This window comes from Cricetulus griseus (assembly GCF_003668045.3).
Source record: "Cricetulus griseus strain 17A/GY chromosome 1 unlocalized genomic scaffold, alternate assembly CriGri-PICRH-1.0 chr1_0, whole genome shotgun sequence".
Taxonomy (NCBI): domain Eukaryota; kingdom Metazoa; phylum Chordata; class Mammalia; order Rodentia; family Cricetidae; genus Cricetulus; species Cricetulus griseus.
In genome coordinates this window covers 65,189,934-65,211,880 of record NW_023276806.1, presented here as the reverse complement: position 1 = coordinate 65,211,880, position 21,947 = coordinate 65,189,934, and the positions used below count along the sequence as shown (strand labels likewise).

The 21,947-nt window shown below is 53.5% G+C and overlaps 2 protein-coding genes and 1 long non-coding RNA gene across 8 annotated transcripts in view; 1 reads left to right on the top strand and 2 right to left on the bottom strand.

The window, feature by feature from the left end:
- Positions 1-731: 731 nt before the first annotated feature.
- Positions 732-11,536, bottom strand: Adam15 (ADAM metallopeptidase domain 15). Of its 6 annotated transcripts, none has more exons than XM_027393236.2 (23): positions 11,376-11,535; positions 10,146-10,255; positions 9,442-9,518; positions 8,975-9,053; positions 8,733-8,809; positions 8,458-8,647; positions 6,856-6,921; positions 6,699-6,767; positions 6,450-6,619; positions 6,280-6,364; positions 5,651-5,799; positions 5,368-5,542; positions 5,043-5,135; positions 4,616-4,920; positions 4,333-4,528; positions 4,003-4,080; positions 3,519-3,591; positions 3,164-3,302; positions 2,546-2,615; positions 1,936-2,010; positions 1,476-1,547; positions 1,134-1,258; positions 732-1,028 (listed from the first exon to the last, which is right to left on the bottom strand). In XM_027393236.2, the coding sequence occupies exons 1-23, from the start codon at positions 11,452-11,454 to the stop codon at positions 986-988; spliced, it is 2,595 nt and encodes an 864-aa protein (XP_027249037.1). In that variant the 5' UTR covers positions 11,455-11,535; the 3' UTR covers positions 732-985. The 6 variants fall into 6 exon arrangements, with proteins under 6 accessions (XP_027249037.1, XP_027249038.1, XP_027249040.1 ...); XM_027393238.2 differs by lacking the exon at positions 732-1,028 and adding an exon at positions 1,800-1,849 and having other exon boundaries at positions 1,133-1,258; XM_027393237.2 differs by lacking the exon at positions 1,936-2,010.
- Positions 11,537-11,781: 245 nt separating this feature from the next.
- Positions 11,782-21,947, bottom strand: part of Dcst1 (DC-STAMP domain containing 1) — a 17,179-nt gene continuing 7,013 nt past the window's right edge. Inside the window, exons 5-16 of the mRNA XM_027393256.2 lie at positions 21,237-21,376; positions 20,405-20,609; positions 20,162-20,305; positions 19,437-19,558; positions 18,906-19,063; positions 16,820-16,919; positions 16,384-16,479; positions 16,105-16,231; positions 15,835-15,951; positions 14,977-15,119; positions 14,747-14,860; positions 11,782-12,080 (exon numbers count right to left, since the gene is read on the bottom strand). Of these exons, the coding sequence (XP_027249057.1) occupies positions 11,829-12,080; positions 14,747-14,860; positions 14,977-15,119; positions 15,835-15,951; positions 16,105-16,231; positions 16,384-16,479; positions 16,820-16,919; positions 18,906-19,063; positions 19,437-19,558; positions 20,162-20,305; positions 20,405-20,609; positions 21,237-21,376 (1,718 nt within the window). The 3' untranslated portion in view covers positions 11,782-11,828. The remainder of the gene's footprint in view (positions 12,081-14,746; positions 14,861-14,976; positions 15,120-15,834; positions 15,952-16,104; positions 16,232-16,383; positions 16,480-16,819; positions 16,920-18,905; positions 19,064-19,436; positions 19,559-20,161; positions 20,306-20,404; positions 20,610-21,236; positions 21,377-21,947) is intronic.
- LOC113833118 lies at positions 11,933-21,680 on the top strand. The gene is made up of 3 exons (XR_004772094.1): positions 11,933-12,071; positions 18,855-18,970; positions 20,041-21,680. It is a non-coding gene; the product is annotated as an uncharacterized LOC113833118 (long non-coding RNA).

The window sequence follows — 21,947 nt, the reverse complement described above, 5'->3', positions numbered from 1 at the left end:
TAGTTCACACCGGCGCGCACACACACATACACAATGTCCAGTCCCTAAAACCCCGGGTATTTTTGGAGGCTGAAGCAGAATTATCTTCCATGCATTGCTCTTTTATTTATTTTTTTTAATTTTTTTTTTTTTTTTGCACATCCAGACGATGCTGCAAGAGGAAGGGCATGGAGTGCCTCTGGGGACAGCCCCATTCCTGTAGCGCCTTAGGTGCCATACTGGGTGACCACTTTGCAGTAGAGCCTGCCCCTTATCCCCACACACTTCTCTCCCAGGAGGCCTCAGTCCCGAGGACCAAGTGATGAGGTAGTAGCGATCTGTACAAAGCACAAAGCACCTTTGTTCTAGAGCCTTCAGGTGGGGGCAGGGAGGTGGAGGAGGCAGGTGTGAAGCCTTGGAATCCAAGCATCTGCTGCCCTGCTCCGCCCAGGCTCAGGGCTCTGAGAAAGCCAGTTAGATCCATTTTCCCAGCCACTGGTCAGAGGGTGGGGATGCAGGTCTGACGACTTAGGTCATGTGTCTATAGCTGCGGTGGGGGCTGAACAGCATTGGCAGGGAGCTTGGAAACTAGAGGCCATCCATCCCAGACTGGGCAGAAGCAAGCTACAGGTATCCCCAGTGACAAATTCTAGTTGACCCTTTCTGGGATGTCATCCTCCCCAACATGTCCTGGTCTGACCCAGCAGCGTCTCCTAGTGGCCAGGTCTGGAAACACAGCAGAACTACACAGCTTCCAGGAGTCACATTCCTCACATTTATTACAAAAGAGCAGAGACAGACTGTGGGCAAGTCCCCCGCCACCTACTCCAACCCCAACCCCTCCCCAACAGCCAGGTGCAGCGCCTGATGGCGGATGGTTCCTCAGGGCTGGACACTGCATTGTCTAGGCTCCTGCTCCTCTAGTCATTGGGGTGCGAGGTCGGACAGAGATTTCACTTCCTTAAGCCTTAAATCTGGGCAGGAGGCAACCAAACCTCCAGAGAGGTCAGAGGTAGAGCGAGGATACTGCTGGGGGTGGTGGAGCTGGCCTGGAGTTTAGAAAGTCAAGAAAAAAAGTTACAACTCTCGCCCTAGGTGCCTCCTCACTGACAGTAAGACACCCACTGATCCCCAGCAACGCCCTCCTCACCTACCTGGAGGGCACCACCAGCTGCATGCTTCCATCTCCTGGGCCAGGCAGGTCACCTGATGGGTGCCGGCCCTGTGGGTTGGCAGGCAGTGGCTTTCTTGGAGGTGGGGGTTTGGTAGGCCCCTGAGACTAAGGAAGAAGGCCAGTGTAGAAGAATGTCATGGTTCCCACCCTCAATGGAGGGGTTGAAGGAGCAGTGCTAATGTTCACCTTTGTCTCCAAACAAATCTGTCACTCCCTAAGGTGCCTTTGGGCTACATGCCCTCAGGCACAGAGGGAGGCATCTTGCCATTGCCACCATGGCTCTAGGTGGGAGAGGCAATGTCCTGTTTCCCCTCACTGTTACCTTTGGGTGCCTCACCACAGGGTCAGCGGGCAGAGGGCGAGTGGGGGGATTGGATCTGTCAGCCAGCTCAGCCTGAACAAAGAGAGCAGTGGTGGCTCTGAAAGCACAGTCAGAGGTGGTGGGCGTGCAGAGGCTCCCCAGGGGTCAGCATGCAAAGTCAGCCAGGGGGTGAAGGGAGCCAGGGAGCATGCTCAGGGGGCTTTGGGTGCTTGCCAATAGACAGGAGCCTCGGGGAAGGAAGATGCAGATCAATCAAGTCCCTGGATGGATGTAGTCCTACTATTGACCACCAGGTGGTAGTAGAGACCACGGCAGGAGGCTCACCCTTTGCTGTGTCTGGGACTTTGAAGGCTGAGGGGGCACCCTCGTCTCCACTGGGGGGAAGCAGGGGTGAGAACTGGGATTGGGCACCTAGCCTCCCACCTGTCCTGAGCCAGGGCAAGGCCCAGCCCAGATTTACCTGGAGTTTCTTGGGCACAGGGTTAGGTGGCAGCGGCCTGGAGGGGGGCACCGGAAAGATGCACGTACTAGCTGGCTGAGAGGGCAGGAGGAGCAGGCAGAGTGGGCAGGAGAAACAGACAGATGTGGGCAGAAAGGGGTTAGTGTTCAGACAAGGGCAGCAGGGGCCCAGAGGCAGTGGGAAGTTACTCAGCCACATGCAGGGGCGTGACATGTAATGGAGGGGACATGCAGGCTGACTCCACACACACATTGAAGGTGGAGGGCTTAGGCCCTGGGCACGCGGCATCCTTTCACACATGATGTCCTGTGCCTTGTCAGATCTTAGCACACAGGAGGCCCTTGAGCACACCACCCCATTATCCCATGTTACTGGTTGCTGATGGGTATGGATAGAACCACCTCTCCAAGCTACCAATTTGGCCAGCTGAAAGAGCTCTGCAAGAGACTCGCTCAGCCATCTTGCTGTACTCTGGCCGTTTCTCTGCCTCCTGCTGGTCCTGACTCCTTGGACTGACTGAGCACTCCTCTTGAAACTCTAGTGCCACCTCTAGGCCCGAGGTAGGTACCCTGTACTGTGGACTCTGTTTGCTCTGGCATCCAGGGCTTACCTTAGTGCCTGGCATCTGCTGTGCCCTCTGTGGAGGTCCTGGCCGTTCAGGAGGATTTGGTTGGGCTGCCCTGAGAAAGCCAAAGAGAGAATGGGACCTGCTGATCCAGGATAAATGAACCCTTTAGTCTTTGGAGGGTAGCTTTGTGTGGTTTAGGCCAGGGGTGCCGTTGGACAGCCTGGAAGAAAACCACCTTTCCCCTGCTTTGGGGTCCTGAGTGAAGTGGCCCTAGCGCCTGGGGGATACCTGTGAGTGAAGTTTAGGGATACACATAAACATGGTAGACAGGCATATAGGAATGATGGTCAAAAACCCAGGGTCTGAGACTTTGGGATTTAGACACAGGTGGTAAGGACTGCATGGCTTGGGCCTTTGGAAGCAGGGGCTTCGGGCTGGGCGCACACCTTTAATCCCAGCACTCAGGAGGCAGAGGCAGGTGGATCTCTGTGAGTTCGAGGCCAGCCTGGTCTCCAGAGCAAGTACCAGGATAGGCTCCAAAGCTACACAGAGAAACCCTGTCTGGAAAAACCAAAAAAAAAAAAAAAAAAAAAGAAGAAGAAGGGGCTTCAGAACTGTCCTTAATTGAAGGAAATAACAGCAGGGAAGGGATGTTCATACCTATATTGGCAGCTGGATCCCTTGAGCTGGCAGAGTCGCTGATGCAGGCGGGCACGGTGCCAGTAGCTGGCACCAAGGAGGACTAGGACCAATAACAACAGGAGGCTGAGGAGCAGGCCCGTGGTCAGGGAGCTGGTTGCTATGGAAAGAGGTCAACACTGAGGATGGGTACGGCTAAGGATTCTCTGCTGAGGGAGAAGCAGGGAGCATGTGAAGTGCTCAGAGACCAAAGACAGTATCAGGGGTCACAGAGTCAAGGAACTAGTGTGAAGGGGCCAGGAAGAGGACCAAAGAGAAAGGTAATGGATGAAGCCATTTCACCCTCCCCAGTGCCCTGGGCCCATCGCCTAGCTACCTTTGAGCTGAGTCATGCAGTCAGGAGGTGCCCAGCCCTCCTCACAGTGGCAGTGCCTGCTGCTGTCACAGACCTAGAGGTACAAAGCAAGCAATGAAGGAATCTGTAAGATGGGACCGTTTCCTTGTAGTTCACCACCATCACCAGCTCTTTTCAAGAGCTTAGACTTCTCAGACTGACGGCAATGCTGTGGCTAAAGGGTAGACAATCCTGGAGAGAGCAATTCTTCATTCATGCCAGGGGAAACGACAGCAAGCTCATATCTAGCATGCTGGTCACTAGTTGGCAGCTTCCACACCCATTTCATGCCCTCCAGGATATGGGTACCATTATTATGTCCACTTGAATGAGGAAACACTTCAGAAAGGTTAATAACATGCCTAGGGAGTAGCAAAGACTGAAACCAAGGTACATCTGCTTCCAAGGTCCCCTTTTCCTTCAGCGGGCTCCCTCTCCCCTCTGCATCTCCTCCACAGCGACTCACCCCATGGCCATGGCATTTGCTTCGGCATTCCTGTGCTCCCAGGAGATCCACGGGCTGGCAGCGACGGTCAATGCACACCTGCTCCATAGAGAGAAGAGCAAAGATTGCGTTCTCACAGAGCCTTCCGGGGACTGGGCCTGCAAGGCTGAGAGACTAACTGTCCTTTACAGATGTGAAACTGTAGCCGGGTGGGAAAACAAGCCTGAGCTGAAGGATTCTGCCCTCCTGTGGAACCTATGCCTTTTACAACTGGTGGGGTGAAGCCTGGACACAGCTTGCTGTATTTGAGGTGTTCCTTACCACCTGGTCTCAACCACCCAGGCTACTCACCAGGCCGGGGCCACAGGCAGTGCCAGGCAGAGCCAGGAGGGGCTGGGCCACGTCATTGCCCAGGTCCAGGTGCACCCAGCTGCAGTCCAGCTGCGTCCCATCGGCTCCCAGGACCTCTGAGAGCAGGTCTTGGACTGAGCCCAGCAGAGGCTGGCTCCTGCCCCTCTGGCACTGTAACTGTCCACAAATGGCATCTCTAAGGGCAGGGAGAAAGGCAAGCAGGGTTGGCAGAAGCAGCACCAAGGGTCCCACAACGCAGGAGGAGCTTGTTTTCTCCACTTACCCAGGAGTGCAGGGCACGTAACTGCCATTGGGGCTGCGCCCACAGCTCCCAAAGGCATTACCCCGAGTGTTGGCTGTTTGGAGGCACAGTGGTGCAGCAGGCTGGGCCCCCGGTCCCCAAAGCGACTGGCACTGCTGGGCATAAGAGGCACAGCGCCCATGCATACACACAGCCTCTCCACTAGCACAGGGCTCACCGTCCCCCAGCCTGAGGTCAGGGGGGCACTGGGAACTATCTCCTGGGCAGAACTCAGGCAAGTCACAATCGTCCCTGCGAGGGCGGCACTGCCAACTTGCTGGGTGCAACTGTGGAGGGTGGTGAGCATCAAAGTAAGTACTGGGCAAATTCAGCCAGGAGCTCAGGGTCACAGAGACCCTGTTACCTGGCAGGTGAGCTCTGGGGTGGCCAGCCTCAGGTCTATGCCCACCTTGCAGTTCTGACAACAGGGTCCATCAGATGCACACTGTGCTCCTGGCCTCAGTTGGCAGGTGAAGTAGTCACAGCAAGGGTCAGTGCATTCCTGCAGGCAAGGGGATAGAGCAAGCTGGGTCTCAGAGCAGCACCAGTGCTCAAGCCCTCCCATCCTCCCAGGGAGCAGACCCAGGTGTCAAAGTCACATGGTCAGTGAGAACCAGAGAAGACAGAAAGGTCCCCTCAGAGCCAGAAAGCTACTCAGGAGACTTAGAAAGGGCTGAATAATCAAGATGAGGGCACAGATAGGAGTGGGCAAGGCTTTGGGGTCAGGGGCTCACATTTGGGAAGCCACAGTCACACTGCTCGCCGGGGTCCACAAACATATTTCCACACAACGGGGACATAGGGGCCAGGGTGGACAGCCGTTCAAAGAGACAGCTGCCTATCCCATCTAGGAGGGCTTTCTCCAGGGCCTGTCGGCTGCAGTTGCTGAAGTTCAAACCTGGTAGGAAACTGGGGAGAGTGTCAAGGAGGGTTGGGCTAGGAGCTCTCCTAGCTCGCCTTACCCTCATGCCTCCTAACCCACTCCGTCCCCCACCTCCCCACCCCCCATTTACTCACTCTGTGGAGGCCTCCATGATGCAGCTCTTGGCTGGGGCTGGACCTGGACAAGGACAACTGCTCCCAGGTGAATCGTGGTCTAGACCCAAGCTGTGGCCCAACTCATGGGCGATTGAGGAAGCAACTCCTAAGATGCTTGTGGAGTGGTCCTATCATTGGGGAGGGAGATATCCCAGGTCCAACCCCAGCCTGGACTCAACACAATGGACAGCTGACCCTGACTCTTCTGGATACTGTTTTCCTCCTATTAGGCTTCTAAAGTAGGTGAGTCCAAGCTTGGCTGACGGGAAATCTTAAGTTCTAGCTCAGCTCTGCACACACACACACACACACACACACACACACACACACACTGTATAACCCCTAGATATCACCTTTAATTTCGGGCCTCAGGGTCCCCAAGAAATGCAAAGGTGTCATACATGCATACATATGTATACGTATACTCTGTATACTATGATGAACTAGCCACACACAAGTTCCCTGACAAGTAAAGGCCACTTCATGGACTCTACCCTCTTTTGGCACAGCTTTGAGTCTGGTGAAGTTTAAAGGGAACTTTGAGTGGTTAAAGGTTCCATACACGGGAGAAGTGTAACCGGTCGTGAGGAGACCTGCAGATAACTTACCATATTCACACCTCCTGAGAAGTCAGGAGAACAGATGGAGTTCTGAATGGCCATGCCCACCATGGGCCCAGAGAAGGAAGTACCACTGTGGGATAGAGGTGAAGGACCAGGGTCTAAAGCCATTGTCAGAGCTAGCTCCAGGTCCCAGGAGCTGAACTTGGGGTCCTTACATCACCAGCTGGGCACTATCATGGGGCAGTCGAGGCAGCAGGTCTGTCCGGCGCCAGTGGAGGAAGTTGTCTAACAGGACAGCCGGGTTGGAGCTCATCTCTATCAGGTCGTGGTGGGTCCATGCCTCTAGGCCCACAAGTGCTACCCGGACATTCAAGGGCTGGAAGAACTGAAAAAACTGAGGCTCAGAAGAGCGGCTGGGCCTGCAGCTAGGGAGCCGGGGGACTCCTACCCAGCCCCTCACTTACTGTGTCTAGCAGGAGCGCCACCTCTAGTGTCCGGTTCAGCAGCTGTTGGAAGTCGGGGTACCTTCTGACCTGGGGGTTCAAGAGGTGTTACCTTGAAATATGGTAGGAAAATGGGGGTGGGGTGAGCAGGAGAGGGCTATGGTGTCAGTACACTCACCTCTGAATTATCAGCCACAATCACCAGCTCAATAATTTTGGTCTCTGTTACAACATCCCGCTTAAGCTGCAGATAAGAAGTGGGGTATGTCAAGCAAATCCCCCCTCAGGGCCTTGGCCTCAGGCTGTGCCAGCTGTGTTCATGCCCACTTTTTTTTTAAGATTTTATTTATATTTATTATGTATACAACATTCTGCTTCCATGTATATCTGCACACCAGAAGAGGGCACCAGATCTCATAACGAGATGGTTGTGAGAATGTGGTTGCTGGGAATTGAACTCAGGACCCCTGGAAGAGCAGACCGTGCTCTTAACCTCTGAGCCATCTCTCCAGCCCTGTTCATGCCCACTTTGAGTAGTCAGAGTGAAGACCTCATGTGAAGCATTCGAGGCCAGAGACCTGCCCATAGTGGACCAAAGATAGATGAAGCTGATAATAGGACTCTACTGTTCCCACTCCCAACTCTGCTTCTTCTGATTAAAAACAAAACCAAGCTTTAGGTTTTTTTTTTTTTTTTTTTTTTTAAGATATATTTACTTATTATGTATAGAGTGTTCTGCCTGCATGTACCCTGCACACCAGAAGAGGGCACCAGATCTCATTACGGATGGTTGTGAGCCACCATGTCAGTGCTGGGAATTGAACTCAGAACCTCGGGAAGAGCAGCTAGTGTTCTTAACCTCTGAGCCTTCTCTCCAGCCCAAGCTTTAGGGTTTTTTGTTTGTTTGTTTGTTTTGGTTTTGGTATTTTGAGACAGGGTTTCTCTGTATTGTTTTGGAGCCTGTCCTGGAACTTGCTCTGTAGACCAGACTGGCCTCAAACTCACAGAGATCTGCCTGCCTCTGCCTCCCGAGTGCTGGGATTAAAGGTGTGCGCCACCAACGCCCGGCTTGAGACACTTTAGGCTTTTTGAGACAGTGTCTTGTATAACTCAGGCTGGCAGTGAACACAGTACCCTCCTTCCCCACTTCCCAAACAACCGCTGGATAGAGCTGTGCACCTGGCTTCTTTCAATGTTTAAAAATATTAACTAAAGCCAGGCATAATGGCACACACCTTCGATCCCAGCACTTGGGAGACAGAGACACGTGGATCTTGTAAGTTCAAGGCCAGTCTGGTCTACAGAGCAAGTTCCCAGCCATCCAGAGAACTTACACAGTAAGACCTTGTCTCAAAACAAAAACAAAAAACCCAACTAAATAATAGTGGACACTATCAAATACACCATTCCAGGCATAGTTTTACGCACTTGACATATATTAATTGACATTCATCTTCACACGTAATTTCCACTTTCGTCAATTAAGAAATTATGTTTGTACTGCTTTCTAGTTGGAAGTTTCCACTCCAGTGACTGCTGTCTGCAAAGGGCCTAGAAGATAGGGGAGGTACTGGATTGAACCCTGATTGTAGTCTTTCATATACTATTACTAGTGTATGGCCTTAGGCAAGCTATCTAACCACTCTGTTTCTTCATTTGAAAATAGAGCTCTTGGCAGCATCTGCCTTCTTAGGTTGCCAGGAAGAGCAAATGAGGAAGGAGCTGCTGTCTCTGTAAGCTGGGTCTGAGTGAGCCCAGTGCTCCGGCCGTGCCTCCTCACCCTGTGAATGCGGTGCCATCCCAGAAGGTCTGGTCCATCCTGAGTGGGCACAAGTGCATGCCAACTTGGAGCACAGGTGAGGCCTGGCAGGAGAAGGTCTTGGATCCGAGAAACAATGAGAGGACCCTGAAGGTCTCCAGGTCCCAGCTCCAGTGTATAGCTTCTCTCTGGGGACAGGACCACCAAACCCCTAAGGCAAAAGACAGGGAATCAGAGAGCATTTCAGGTCCCTGCCTGTGTATCCTCTCCTCTGATAATAAACCCACCCACAGTACCTGATCCCGGAGCAGGTACAGAGGGAGACCAACGAGCCAGGGTGACCCTGCACTCCTCCTTGGTAGCAGCAGTTTTCCTACAGCAGGGAAGCCATGTTAGCTAGCACCAGCTCACAGAGAAGACCAGATAACCGTGGATACTTGCTAGCAAGGTATCCCCCAGTTCCTCCAGGACTGCCACCCTACCATCATCCTTCCCTCCTTTGCCCAGGCCTAAAACAACATAAGAGGGCCCGACTTACCAGATTGTGTCCCTCACTGACTACCCGAGTGCCATCAGGCTGGTACCACACCAGAGTTGGGCGGCCAGGGACTAGATCTCTGTGACAAAAGGAAGGCAGTGTCTGAGCCACTTCCTAGGGTATTGCAGTGACAAGCTAGTGAGGTGAGTGAAGCTGTTAGGAACCAGGTAACGCCACCAAACTCCTTAGTTCCTCTAAGGCCACAGAGTCTAAAGGTTGGGCTATTGTCTCCTTCAGCCTTTCTGTGTTCCAATATGATTTTTGAGATATATGATTGAACACAGGAAAGTTAATTTGATTTCTCTGGGCTTTAACTTCTTTATATGTTAAATAAGGATAACTACATATAGTATCTATATGTAGGATTGTTATGAAGGAGTCCATACTTAGTACCTGGTGCATAATAAATGTATGTAAATTATTTTCCATAATAAATGTATGTAAATTATTCATGTCTGCCACCTTACCTGTTCTGTATAAGCTCCGAGATATGACTCTCACCATCCAGCTCCAGTTTGATCCTCAGGGTCTCAGGCAGACCAGTCTGTGGACACCAGAGGCATGTCACCTCCACCAGCTCTACCCACAGTTCCTACCTTTTATAACTAGAAAACCTCAGGCTCTCAGGAGAGTACCAATGATTAGGTCACTGGTTGGGGGATCCCAAGGGAGGGACCAGGAAGCCCTGCCTGGACTGGGGCATTGTTCTAGGGGCTTGTGTGGGGAGGTCAAGGAAGGCATCGAAGCCACCCCTTCTCGGCTTCCTGCCCAGAGAGGAAGCACCATGAAGGACCCGGCACAGGCCCCAGCCCTTCCTCTGACTCAGCTGCAGAATGTGTGTGTATGTGTGTGTGTTGGGGGGATGTCTGTCTGTCTGTCTGTCTGTCTATGTGTCTCTTTCTGAATCTTTCCCTACTGAGAAAACAAACAGCATGAGATGAAAGGAGGAGGTTTGGTGTCACTCTCCCAGTGGGCATGGATGGACTGGCTGGGACAGAGGCAGACAGATGTATGAGTAGAGGGGAAAGGGGTTAATGTAGCCAGGTGCTGAGAGAAAGCAGCTGGACCCTGATGGACCTATTACAAGGTCTGTTCACTGGCTGTATAGGTAAACTTTGGCCTCAAGACAACGTGAAGTGTGAGAAAATATTATTAGCAGGATGGAACTCACCTGAAGCACTTCTGCTAGGCTAACCGTGGGGCTGTCCTGAACGACCTGCCTCTCCAAGGATCCATTCAGGGGCCTCTCTGGTTTGGCTTGCTGCTCCTCCTCAGAGCCTCCTGCAGGGTCCCAGAACATCCTAAGAGATTGCTGAGGGAATCCTTGGCAAAGCTGCGGTGACTGGTGTCCACCAACCACCAGCACATCAAGGCCTAACAGTGACTTAAGGGCTCCTGCACTGCATGCTGGGATTTGAAGGATGATACTGAAAATCCCGTTTCATCCACAAGTCTCTAAAGAAAGTTCAGCTTAGCCAGTTTGCAGCCCCTCCTTGTCTCCCTCTGGCCAATCCCAGATTCTCGCTGGAACCCTCCCTGTTCCCATCCCTTCTCAATCACACCCCCCACCCAATCAGGAATGCGCTTTCTTAGGACTGGGAGAAGCCTTATGGCGGGGTGCCCACTTGCCCTTCCTTTCCCTCACAGAAGAGATGCTGGGAACGCCCATTTCTGGGTGAGCAGTGCAAACACTCCGACCTCCCTAAACAGCCTTGATGCCCAGTTAGGCGCACCCAACAGCCTCCGCTTCCTCCGCCAGCACCCCCCAACAATGGCCCTCGCCCCTCCGGACACTCCACCCCCGCCTACCCTCTCGGCCCCCAGCCCAAGACAGCAGCGGGAAGTGAAAGTTCCAAGGAGGAGTTGGTGTCCCAGCCTCTTTCCTGGCAAGTGCTCCCTCCCCTGGCTCCTCCGGGGCCCCTCCCGCTCCTCCAGGCTTCTGGTGGCCACCGCACTAGGGTGAGCGGCGTTGGCCGCCCAGATGTGGATGGAATGAACGGCTGGAAATAATCCTTTTCACTAAAAGCCCACGAGCCGTGCCTATTCCGGGCACTGCACAGAGTGGAACTGTCAGCTAGGCCCTAGAGAGACGAAGACGTCAGTCCTGGAAACGGACTCTTTCCATGATTCTGAGCGGCGCTGGGCAGGCCCCTGAGTGCCGGAGTATGAGAGCGTCAGCGGGGGTAACTCAGGACTTCTGGACAGGGACGCCAGCAGCAGCAGCATCCTCCTCCTCCCTTCTCCATGCGCTGACCAAATAAGCAGCCCTAGGCCTTGGTCAGCAAACCAGGCTGGCTGCGCGCCAGTTAGGCTCCAGCAGACCCTAGCACCCCAACGCCTCCGGGTTTCCTTGTACCTCTTCCCCGTCACCCCTTGGACCCACCCCCGCCTGGGAACTCACCTATATTTGGGAGCGGCGGGGAGGGCCGAGGGCTGCCCGCGCCCAGGAGTCCCAGGGCCCAGAGCAGCGCCAGCCGCATAGCCGCGGAGCTCCAGGCCGGGCGAGGGCAGCAGGTGCGGGCCCCGCGTGGAGCAGCAGCCGCGTCCGACACTAGATGGGCAAAGCGCAGCCGGCCCCCAGGCCCCGCCCCGCCCCCGGGGCCCCGCCCCCGCCGCCCAGCGCAGCCTCCTTCCGGCAGCTACCGGGATCGGCGTGAGCTCGGCGGGTCTCGAGCCTTCGCCGACTCTCTTCGCCGCGGTCCGGCCTCGGCTCTGTGACCCGGCTTCGTGCGGGTCGTGCGGGTCGTGCGGGCCGTGGCTTCCGGCTTACCCAGTCCCCGACCCCAGCGAAGCGCCAGCCGCAGGAGCATGCATCACACTTTTATTAAGCAAGAAGGCGGACAGCATCCCTTCTTCACTCGCCATAGACGGCGTCGTCGTTGCTGTCGCTGTAGGCGGAGGAAGAGAGCTCCTCGCGGGGCGTGCACGCCGGGCACTGCCGTTGCATGTCGTCCCAGCACGAACGGCAGTACACAGCCTGGCAGTCCGGCGTGGGGCACACGTAGGACTCGGGCGTCTCCGGGGCCTGGCACACTACGCAGCGCCGACGTATCAAGCGGCGCAGAAGAGGGCACAGGCGGTACAGAGTGTCCACCAGGTGGGGGCGCTGTTTGGGGAGAGGTGGGTTGAGCGGGAAGGGTTGTCAGGAGCACTGGGCAGCTCTTAATGTCTCGAGTCCCAAGGCCTGACAGTGGTTTGTTGGAGGAAGCTGGGGTGGACCAGAAGACAGCAAGGGGGCTTTGAAAGTGAGTCGTCCCCCCCCCCCCAGACAGGGTTTCTCTGTGTCTTTGGAGTCTGTCCTGGAAACTCGCTCTTTAGACCAGGCTGGCCTCGAACTCACAGAGATCCTCCTGCCTCTGCCTTCCCGAGTGCTGGGGTCAAAGTCACTCGCCACCATTGCCGAGTGCAAGTGAGTCTTAAGAGCCTCCTTTTCCCACATGATGGAAGGCGGAAACTCCCGGAGGATAACCCTCAACGCCTATCGTGTGCCCCTGCAGAGCAGCTTAATTTGATTGTTACAGTGGCAATCATTTACGCCTTCCAGGAAGGCTGGAGAGATGGCTCAGTGGTTCAGAACCCTGACCTCTCTTCCAGAGGGCCCAGGTTTGAGTCCCAGCACCCACACAGTAGCTAATAATTGTCTGTAACTCGAGTCCCAAGGGGTATGATGATCTCCTGGGCCACTCACGAGGTACACAGACATACGTGTGGGCAAAACACCCATCTGCAATAAGTAAATGAAAGTTTTTAAATCTTAAAAAAAAATCTTAAGAGGCCAGGCGTTGGTGGTGCACGCCTTCAACCCCAGCACTCGGGAGGCAGAGGCAGGCAGATCTCTGTGAGTTCGAGGCCAGCCTGGTCTCCAGAGCGAGTGCCAAGATAGTTTCCAAAGCTACACAAAGAAACCCTGTCTCAAAAAAACAAAAACAAACAAACAAAAAATCTTAGAAAGATGGTGTAACTTTCATAGTCACATCTCAGTCAAACCTGCAAATCACAAACTTTGCAATCACTAGGTTCACTATCCCATTTTCCAAATACCCTCTTCTTATGACTGCCAGGAATCCTTCATTGATCATTGCTTAAGAAATCCCAGGGGAGGCAGAGGCAGGTGGATCTCTTGGAGTTCAAGGCCAGCCTGGTCTACAGAGTGAGTTCCAGAATGGCCAAGGCTACACAGAGAAACCCTGTCTCAAAAAAAAAAAAAAAATTCCAGGGCCCCACTCCTTGTCAGATAAAAGCAGATCTGGGCTTGGTCTTCAGAGCCCTCCAAGAGCTGTTTCTTTGTAGCCTTGCTATGCCTCCCCTGTCCTGCTGTGTGTGTGTGGGGGGGGGCTTTTCCTTAGTTAGCCTTTGGTCTTGGCATTCCCTTTGGTCTCTGAGTTTTTCCACAGCCTGTTCCTTTAGCTTAGAATACATAACCCTCTAACTTCATCTAGCTATTCAGGCTCAGTTTACTTCACAAAAAAGGTCAAGGGATCCCAGCTAGTTGATGCCATGTTTATGTGTGTCATGAGGCATGTGTGGCAGTCAGAGGACAACTTGTGGGAGTCCTTTCCTTCTACCATGTCTGTGGGGTTGATCTCAGAACATCAGATTTGGTGGCAGGTAGGCAGGTACCTTTACCCACTTAGCTATCTTACTAAACCCATTGTTCTGCTGATGGTGTTGGTGCCTATAAAAAGAGACTACAGCAAAGTAAATCACTAACCCAGTGATAGAGCTCATGATTTCTGTTCCATCCCCAGCACCCTCTGTGTGTGTGTGTGTGTGTGTGTGTGTGTGTGTGTGTGTGTGTGCGCGTGTGCGCGCGCGCGCGCGCGCGCGTGCCTGCGCACGTGCACCAATACCTATGTGTGCATGTTCATTTACTGTTACTTTGTTGTTTTGTTTTTCAAGATACAGTTTCTCTGTGTAGCCCTGGTGGTTCTGGAACTTGCTCTGTAGACCAAGCTGGCCTTGAACTCAGAGATCAACCTGCCTCTGCCTCCTGAATGCTGGGATTAAAAGTGTGTGCTACCATCACCCAACTGTGTTTACTGTACTATTTACCATCTCTCCATCAGCTGAGAGGACTGATGAAAAAAAGTTATTTGCTCCAGGTATACAGTGAAGTACAGTGGCAACTAACACACATATAGAATGTTCTCTCTCATACCAGCGTCAAGGAAGTAAAACAGTCATCACAGCGACCGAACAAATAAGTAGTTAACACCATCTTACAGAAAGGAGAAAGTAAGGTACTCAAGGTCACACAACAGTCAGAGGATGGCAGAGATGGAGTTGGATTTAAACCAAGGCTTCTTTGCCCCCCAATTCCCCTTCTTACAACTCTGAAGAATGGCCTCACAGCTCTGTCTAAATAACCCATTCTTCCAAGCAAGAAACAGACACAGCTTGTGGAGGTTCTGACTCGGTGTCTTCAGAGATCGCATGCTCCTTCACCAAGCCCTCCTAATGCCCCGACCACCTGCCTCCTCTCCCTCTCCCTTTTCCGGAACCGGAACGGCCTTGGGCTTGTCAGCGGCTTCTTTCTGATCAGTATTGCTTTCCTCCAAACAGACCATTCGATTGACTTCCCCTTTCTGCCACTCCCTAAAGGGCCACTACAAGTCTCAAGCTGTGCTGAGTCCTGAGGTTTAGAGACAGACACAGTCCTGACCTCCAGAAGGAACTGGAACCCGCATCCTGCCAGACCCACTCAGCTGCAACAGGCCTGGGACCCTGAGGGTGCTGAGTGGACTGGAAAGGGATGCTGGGGACTGCACTTACCGGAGCCCTCTGCTGACGTGCCCGACGAACAATGGTAGCCCTTCTCAGCTTAGTGAAAGCTGCTCTCTTCCTCAGTAACTCATTGTAGAGGAACAGAACCCGCTTCTTCTCTCGCTGAGGGGTTGGGTGGGGAGCAAGAGGAACTCAGCGATAGTGACAGAGCAGGAGAGGGACACAGGGCTGGCAGGAAGCTGTGTGCACATTCAGGGTGGAGCTGTCTGAGAGCTCACCTTGGGGAAGTAGAAGGCTGCAATGACTCTCCGGAGCCTGTAGCCGAAGGCTTGGGCTAGGCAGAGACACACAAGCAGGATGGTTGGCAGTGAAGCACTCCAGTAGGCCCTGGCATCCATGCCTACGGGTTGAGGCAGGCAAGCTGGGGGAAGAGGCAGGTGGTCAGCAATCTGGTCAGGGCCAGCTGAGGGACAGGCCAGCACTGAGTTGATCCCTGCACCCCAGCCCTCCAGGAGCTGTTTCTTTGTAGCCTTGCTATGCCTCCCCCGTCCTGCTGTGTGTGTGGGGGGGGGGCTTTTTCTTAGTTAGCCTTTGGTCTTGGCATTCCCTTTGGTCTCTGAGTTTTTCCACAGCCTGTTCCTTTAGCTTGGAATACGTATCCCTCTGACTTCATCTAGCTATTCAGGCTCAGTTTACTTCACAAAAAAGGTCAAGGGATCCCAGCTAGTTGATGCAGAAGGTGCAGGATGGGCCTCCAGTTTGACACACACACACACACACACACACACACACACACACACACACACACACGCCCTCCTACTCTTCTCCATCTTGCATAGCTTCTCTTTTAATATCACAGCTACTTACTATCTGCCCTCACCCCACCTCCTCTGAAGGCTGCTTAATCTCAATTTCATTATGGCAGAAAGGTCTGTTGGACAAGGAGGCAGGGCCTCAAAATGCTGGCAACCCGTTTTCTCTGAGCCAAGCTCTTCAGGGCTGTGACGTCTCCAGTTTGAGCATACCAAACCTCTCCCCTTCCAAAGCCATCTTCAGCTCTACCCTCTTGTCTTCTGCTTGCGCCATTCCCCCCCGCCCAACCTAGATCCCACAGACTCAGCTTCCGAATCACTCACGCATGTTGTCTGATTCCACTCCTGTATCTGAGGAGGTGTTCAGAGCTCCAATGGTTTTTCGTAGAAGCCTGGCCAGCATGGAGTCTCCCTCAACCTTCACCTCCAGTTTGTGACTGCCTGGCCAGAGTGGAGAGAGAGGCTTCAGATAAAGGCTGGAATTAAGGGACTGAGGTTGGACTTGGGAGGAGGAGGGAAAAGGAACGAGGAGGTAGAGGAGATGTTATGCAGGAGGGGACTGTCACTTGGGCCACGGCCTGGGCCCAGGCTCACTGCGGAAGGAGTACTGCAGGAAAGAGTGCCGGCGGATGGTGTCAAAGACAGAGTAGAGTGCCCAGTCGAGCCCGCACAGCACCAGCAGCAGGAGCAGGATAGGCAGTGTCTCTAGGAGTTCCCTTGCCTGCGGGGAGCCCAGGTAGGTAGGTAGGGTTGAGTGCCCCCGCCCTGGCTTGTGGCTTCGAGTGTTCTCTGCCCTTTGCGCCTCGACCCTTAGAGTCCCACCTGCAAGTGGCCGCCCATCCCCAGACCTACAACTCCCTGGTCCAGTCTCACCAGATTGCTCATCTCTGAGGCCTGGATAGAGGGCTTGAAGGGGAAGATAACGGATTTCTTTTCTGCCTTTCGGAGTGGCAACAGACTCGATTTGCCCTGAAAAAGAAAACAAACAAACAAACAAACAAAAAACAGGGACTGCAGGGGTGGCTCAGCTTAAGCGTGCTTGCTGCTCTTTGAGAGGTCATGTTCAGTACCCAGCACTCACGTCAGGTGGCTCACAACTGCCTGGAACTCCAGATACAGGAAATATAGCACCCACTGCTGGCCTCTGAGGGCACTCCATATATGCATATGGCACACATACAGACAAGCAGGCATGTACACATAAAAAAAACATGCCTCTATAGGTAAAAACCCTAAGGGCCTTCGCTCTCCTGGGGGAGGCAATACAGGGGACGTTAAGGTATCCTCTGGTGAGGCCGAGTTCCCTCACCAGCTGCTTCCTGCGCTCATCGATCTGGTAGAAGTAGGTGGTTATGTAGATGTTGTCAAAGCGGATGTCCCAATTATAGCTGTCCATGTAGGAGAAGGACCTATGGAAGACAGGTAGGGGTGTCTCCCATACACCCAACCATGGGCTTCTTAGAGACCTAGTCACTCGTCAGATCAACTGGCAGTCCCTGAGCACCCCATGTGGAAAGCCAGGGCCAGGTGACCTGGTGTGAAGGAAGCTGGCTCCACCCTGTCTTCTGGTTTTACAGTAGAGGATGTCCACCTGTGGGACTGTGGGGACCCAACAGAGGAGGGAGGCGCAGTCTGTGAGTTAGGGCACATGTTTATCTTGCAGGGCGAAAGAAGCAGATCCACAGAAGCAGAAAACCCTCCGGACTGCAAGAATCCCTCAGTACCACGGCTCCCATATTCACCTTTATTTTCTATCCTTGAGACAAGGTCTCACAATGTAGACCAGGCTGGCCTGGGATTCAGAGATCTGCCTGCCTCTGCCTCCTGAGTGCTGGCATTAAAGGTGTGCGCCATCATGCCTTTCAGCTTTGCCTGCTGAACTCCTCAAACAAAACTCCTATCCAGACGTCGCCTGTCTTTCCAGCCCTTTCTGACTCGCCCTGAGCTTTAAGTGTGTACAGACATAGGTGTTCTCTGTGTAACTCCCAAAGTCCCATTTAATGCTTGTTTCTTAAGGAAAAATTCTAATTGTGAAAACACATTAAATTTGCAGAAATATGTTAAACTGTAAAATATGAAACATAAATCCCACTTTTAAAGAACAATGCCACTGAGGGCTTCAAAGAAATGCAAAGATAGACTGGGGCACCCCCTTGTGGACAGACCTATCACTGCAATATTGGGTTTCCCAGGCTGGGGACAACCCTTCCCCCCAGCTCTGTCCTGTTCCTGAGTGATCTCACCCAGGTTGAAAGCCTGGCAGTGACTTTAGACTCTAAGCTTCCTCCCTTCCCGCCCCAAGCTTGACTTTGAGAACTTCTGTGCCTTTCCACTTCCTTCCATTTTAGGCCATCTTCCTGCCCTGTCTCAATCTCCTCCGACCTAGCCTGGCCTCCACCCTCATCCATCTTGTGGCCACCTCCCTACCTCCCACTCCATTCAGGGCCTTCCTGTAGGGGCTTTCCAGACTCTCCTAGCCAAGCTGTCCTCAGCTCAGGCCCCCACCCCAGTCACTGCCCCCATAAACTGTGCCGATGCCCACGTACGTCTGCTCAAGACACTACCCTACCTTCCCTTGACCACAGATCCCACGTGCAGCCTCTGGAGCCCAGATATGACCACCCCTGTGTCACCTCCTTCGCTCCCCACAGAGTCTGAAGCATTGCCCTTGAGCCATCTGTGTCTCGAGGGTGTCTCTCCCACCACCTCAACTAGACCAGCAATGTCTCCAGGGTAGCAATATGGCTTGTTCATCTTTGTCCTTCCATAGGGCCCTGGGTATGCATATAATCATTTACCTGGGGCCACTCTAGCCTGAAGAACAGGGACAGACAGCAAGGGCCCCTATGACTACCATCACCCAGCTCCTGCCCAGTCCAGACACTTGAGGGTGGGGAAAAGGAGAAGTCCAGAAGTCAGTGAGGAAGCCAGGGCAGCCTAGGTAGACACTGGGCTGGGTAGGGTTAAGGACTTTGTTCTAAACTGAAGGAAAGGAGCTGCCAACACAGCAGGCAGGAGAGAATGAAAGCAAAACTGGATGATAAAAAAAACGGCACAAAGTCAGAGCCAAGGGGAACATGAAGGGCAAGGGAAAAAAGTCCACAGTGAAAGCTAAGTGTGTGTGTGTGTGTGCGGGGGGGGGGGGTGAGGGGCAGTGTTGGGATAGATGCCAGGAGGAGGCAGATAATGAAGACAGTCACTTTTTTAAAGACAGTAGCAACATGGGTAACAGCATCCCTTAAAATATCTCCATGCCCATTACTGTAAACAAACAAACAAACAAAAACAGGCAAATAAGAATTAGATTCCCAATTAGGGGTTCAGCTCTGCATCTCTTCTCCCAGGGTCCCCATCCGGGGTGGAGGAAGGGACAACAGGTGGGGATTGTGGCTCACGCTTGGAAGACCAGCAGGAAGGTGCAGGACAGGAGCACATGCAGCAGCCCCGCTGCCCATTGCAGGTGAGCTTCCTGCTGTTGCACGAAGTCCCGCACCTCGACGCTTATGTGCTCCCAGCTTATGTCGGCACCCAGCACTGCAGACTGCCTCTCTTCCTGGGAAGGGGACACGTGCAGAGACAGCCTGCTGCACCACCTCTCAGTGGCACATTTCCCCTTAAGCCCCTGCTCCTCCCAGGACCTCTAGGAGGGGTCACTTCACCTGCTCACCAGTCTCTGGGATGAGCCCGGCTTTCCTGCACCCACCTTAGCTGACACCGTCTTGTGCCTGACTGACCATTCCATCCCCAAGCTGGATACATACCTTCCACAGGCTGGCATGATCTCCCCAGCACTGGCTCTCTCCCGCCCCTCCTCCACACTCAGACACCTCTTCCCCGGGCCTCTCACATGTCCATCCTGCCGCCTTCCTTCCTCCCCTCCTGCTCCCTATCTGCTCTTCTCCCTCTCCCATGCCTCTGCCTCCTACCTTAATGTCAATATGGGCTGAAAATTCTCCAGACAGACGATGAATAGACTGGTTGAGAGAGTCATAGGTTTGCCCAAAGTTGCCTTCCACTGGGATTCGCTTTTGACACCAAATATCCATCACTGGTGGACAGTGGGGCCAAGTCAGGGCCTCACTGGGCCGGAGGCCAATATTCTCCCACCCAGCAACAAGGCCTGATGCTTTGTTGTTGCTTTGATCAGTTGTTGATGATGTTGTTGTTGTTATTGTTGCTGTTGTTGTTGTTGTTCTTCTTCTTCTTCTTCTTCTTCTTCTTCTTTTTTTTTTTTTTTTTTTTGAGACAGGGTTTCTCTGTGTAGCCCTGGCTGTTCTGGAACTAGCTCTGGAGACCAGGCTGGCCTCGAACTCACAGAGATCCGTCTGCCTCTGCTTCCCAGGTGCTAAGATAAACTGCCTGGTGCTTCACTCCCATTTTTGCATCTGTCTCTAACCACACCAAATACTAATAATGGCATCTAACATTTCTAGAGCAGTTCCTCTGGGTACCACTTCTGTTAGCACTTGGCATGCATTAGCCGGTTAAATTTCAAAACCCTTACGGGGATGAGAACTATTATTATATCAGTCTTTCCAACAGAGAGGCTGAAAGTCATGTCCACTGCAAGAACCCATGTACCCACAGAGCCCACATCCCCTATACCTGCCGACCCTCCAGCCTTGGACCCCCTCACCATCCTGCCACTAACCCTTGGCAATGTTACAGAAGAACTTGAACGTCATTGGCAGGCAAAGCAGGTGGTTCAGGAGTGGGACCTGGAGGCGTTGCATGCACTGTTGATGCTTTTTTTCGAACCAGCGACGGCAGGTGATTATGGCCTTATTTACCACATCTGTAGCAAAGAGACAGAGGTGTCTGGGGTTCCCGGCCCTGGCCTGGAGCTTGGCCCCGAAGTCCGCCCCACCCTGCCCTGCTCAGGAACAGTCCTCACAGGAGCAGCGCAGCTTGGTCTTCAGCTCATACATCTTCTGTGTGGACAGGCGGAGTCTGCCTCGGGCGGCTTTGTGGGCCTCTGTGCCCCGAGTGTCTGTGGCATCCTTAGGTAAGTAGCCAATCTCACTCCTCACCTGAGCATCCAGGTCCTCAAAGGAGGAAGAGATGTTCCAAGTCTCTGCTTTTAGTGATTCTTTGCTGCCCTGGGGTTAGAAAGGCAGGAAGAAGCAGGGGAGGGCTTTACAGACTGTGGCTTCCCAGTGTGTCTTCTAGCAATGCCATGCTTAGGGCTCTGACTTTGGCCCACAGGGATCTAGGCCTGAGACAAAACCTCCCTGCAGGTCCCCTTGGCAGCCTTGCCTCCCTTGGGGCTCTTCTTATTCCCAGACCTTCAACTTTCCCTTGGACCTCCCTTCGTCCATCCTTATTGCTCAGTGGTGCCCATAATTTTGAACTTTAGCCCTTCAGTCCTAACCTCCCATACCCCTGTGGCCTTCCCTCTCCCAGTCCTCTCCCCTCCAACATCCCAACCGCCTAGCTGCTAGCTCCTGAATTTCCCATTCTCTGATCCTCTGGTCTTCAGAGGCCAATGTCCCCAGTTTCCCTACATTCTAATTCAGCTGCCCACGCAGGTATCTGGAGGCGTGATGTATGTATGTCCCAATGGTAGGATGTTCTCCTGGCTTTTAGCACCCCAAGATCAGCAAGGGCTCTGTGATGTTTGGGGATAGCGATTCAAAATATACTAGGAACATCTCCACTAGGAGACCATAGATCCAAGGTCATGTTCCTAGGTCAACCTGGGGACAGGGACTGTACAGGCTTCTGACCAGCAGGTCCTTGAACACGGCCCGCAAAGGGGCTGTGGAGACGCGCCAGGCTGCTCGGGCATTGTTGATTTGCAGCTCCACGGTGCAGCCCAGGGATGCTATGACTTCATTGATGTTGTACTTCAGGTTGGCTGCTGGCCCTAGCAGAAGAGATCCAGTAGGTCACCTCTCTGCTGAATCAGTCCCTTCTTAGAGATACCCCTGGCACCTTCTCTGCATGTAGACCATCTGCAAGCCCATAGGCCACTTTCTAGGACTGTGTCATGATGGGCCTTGAACGAGTCTATGAGAGATCTCGTTCAACCTTGTCTTTTCAGCCCCATAAACTAAGGAGGCCCAGAAGTGGGAAGGCACTCTCAGGGAAATGCAGCAAGTCAGAACAGTAAGACATGACACCCTACCACCACCACAACCACCACCACAGCCACCACCACAGCCACCAAAGCCACCACAGCCACCACAGCCACCACAGCCACCACAGCCACTACCACAGCCACCCAACCACCCCAGCCACACCACCACAGCCACCACCCCAACCACCCCAGCCACCACCACCACAGCACCACCCCACCACCCAGCCACGCCACCACCACCACAGCCACCACCCACCACCACCACCACCACAGCCACCACACCACAGCCACCACAGCCACCACAGCCACCACCACAGCCACCACAGCCACCACAGCCACCACAGCCACCACAGCCACC

Bases quoted from the DNA above. Each gene is read 5' to 3' on its own strand.
- Adam15 (XM_035451862.1), bottom strand. From the start codon at position 11,454: ATGCGGCTGGCGCTGCTCTGGGCCCTGGGACTCCTGGGCGCGGGCAGC. The intron at 3,592-4,002 runs GTGAGTCGCTGT...TTGTACCTCTAG, and splicing joins GCAAATGCCATGGCCATGGG to GTCTGTGACAGCAGCAGGCA. The intron at 3,303-3,518 runs GTAGCTAGGCGA...CTCTTTCCATAG, and splicing joins CTGCATGACTCAGCTCAAAG to CAACCAGCTCCCTGACCACG.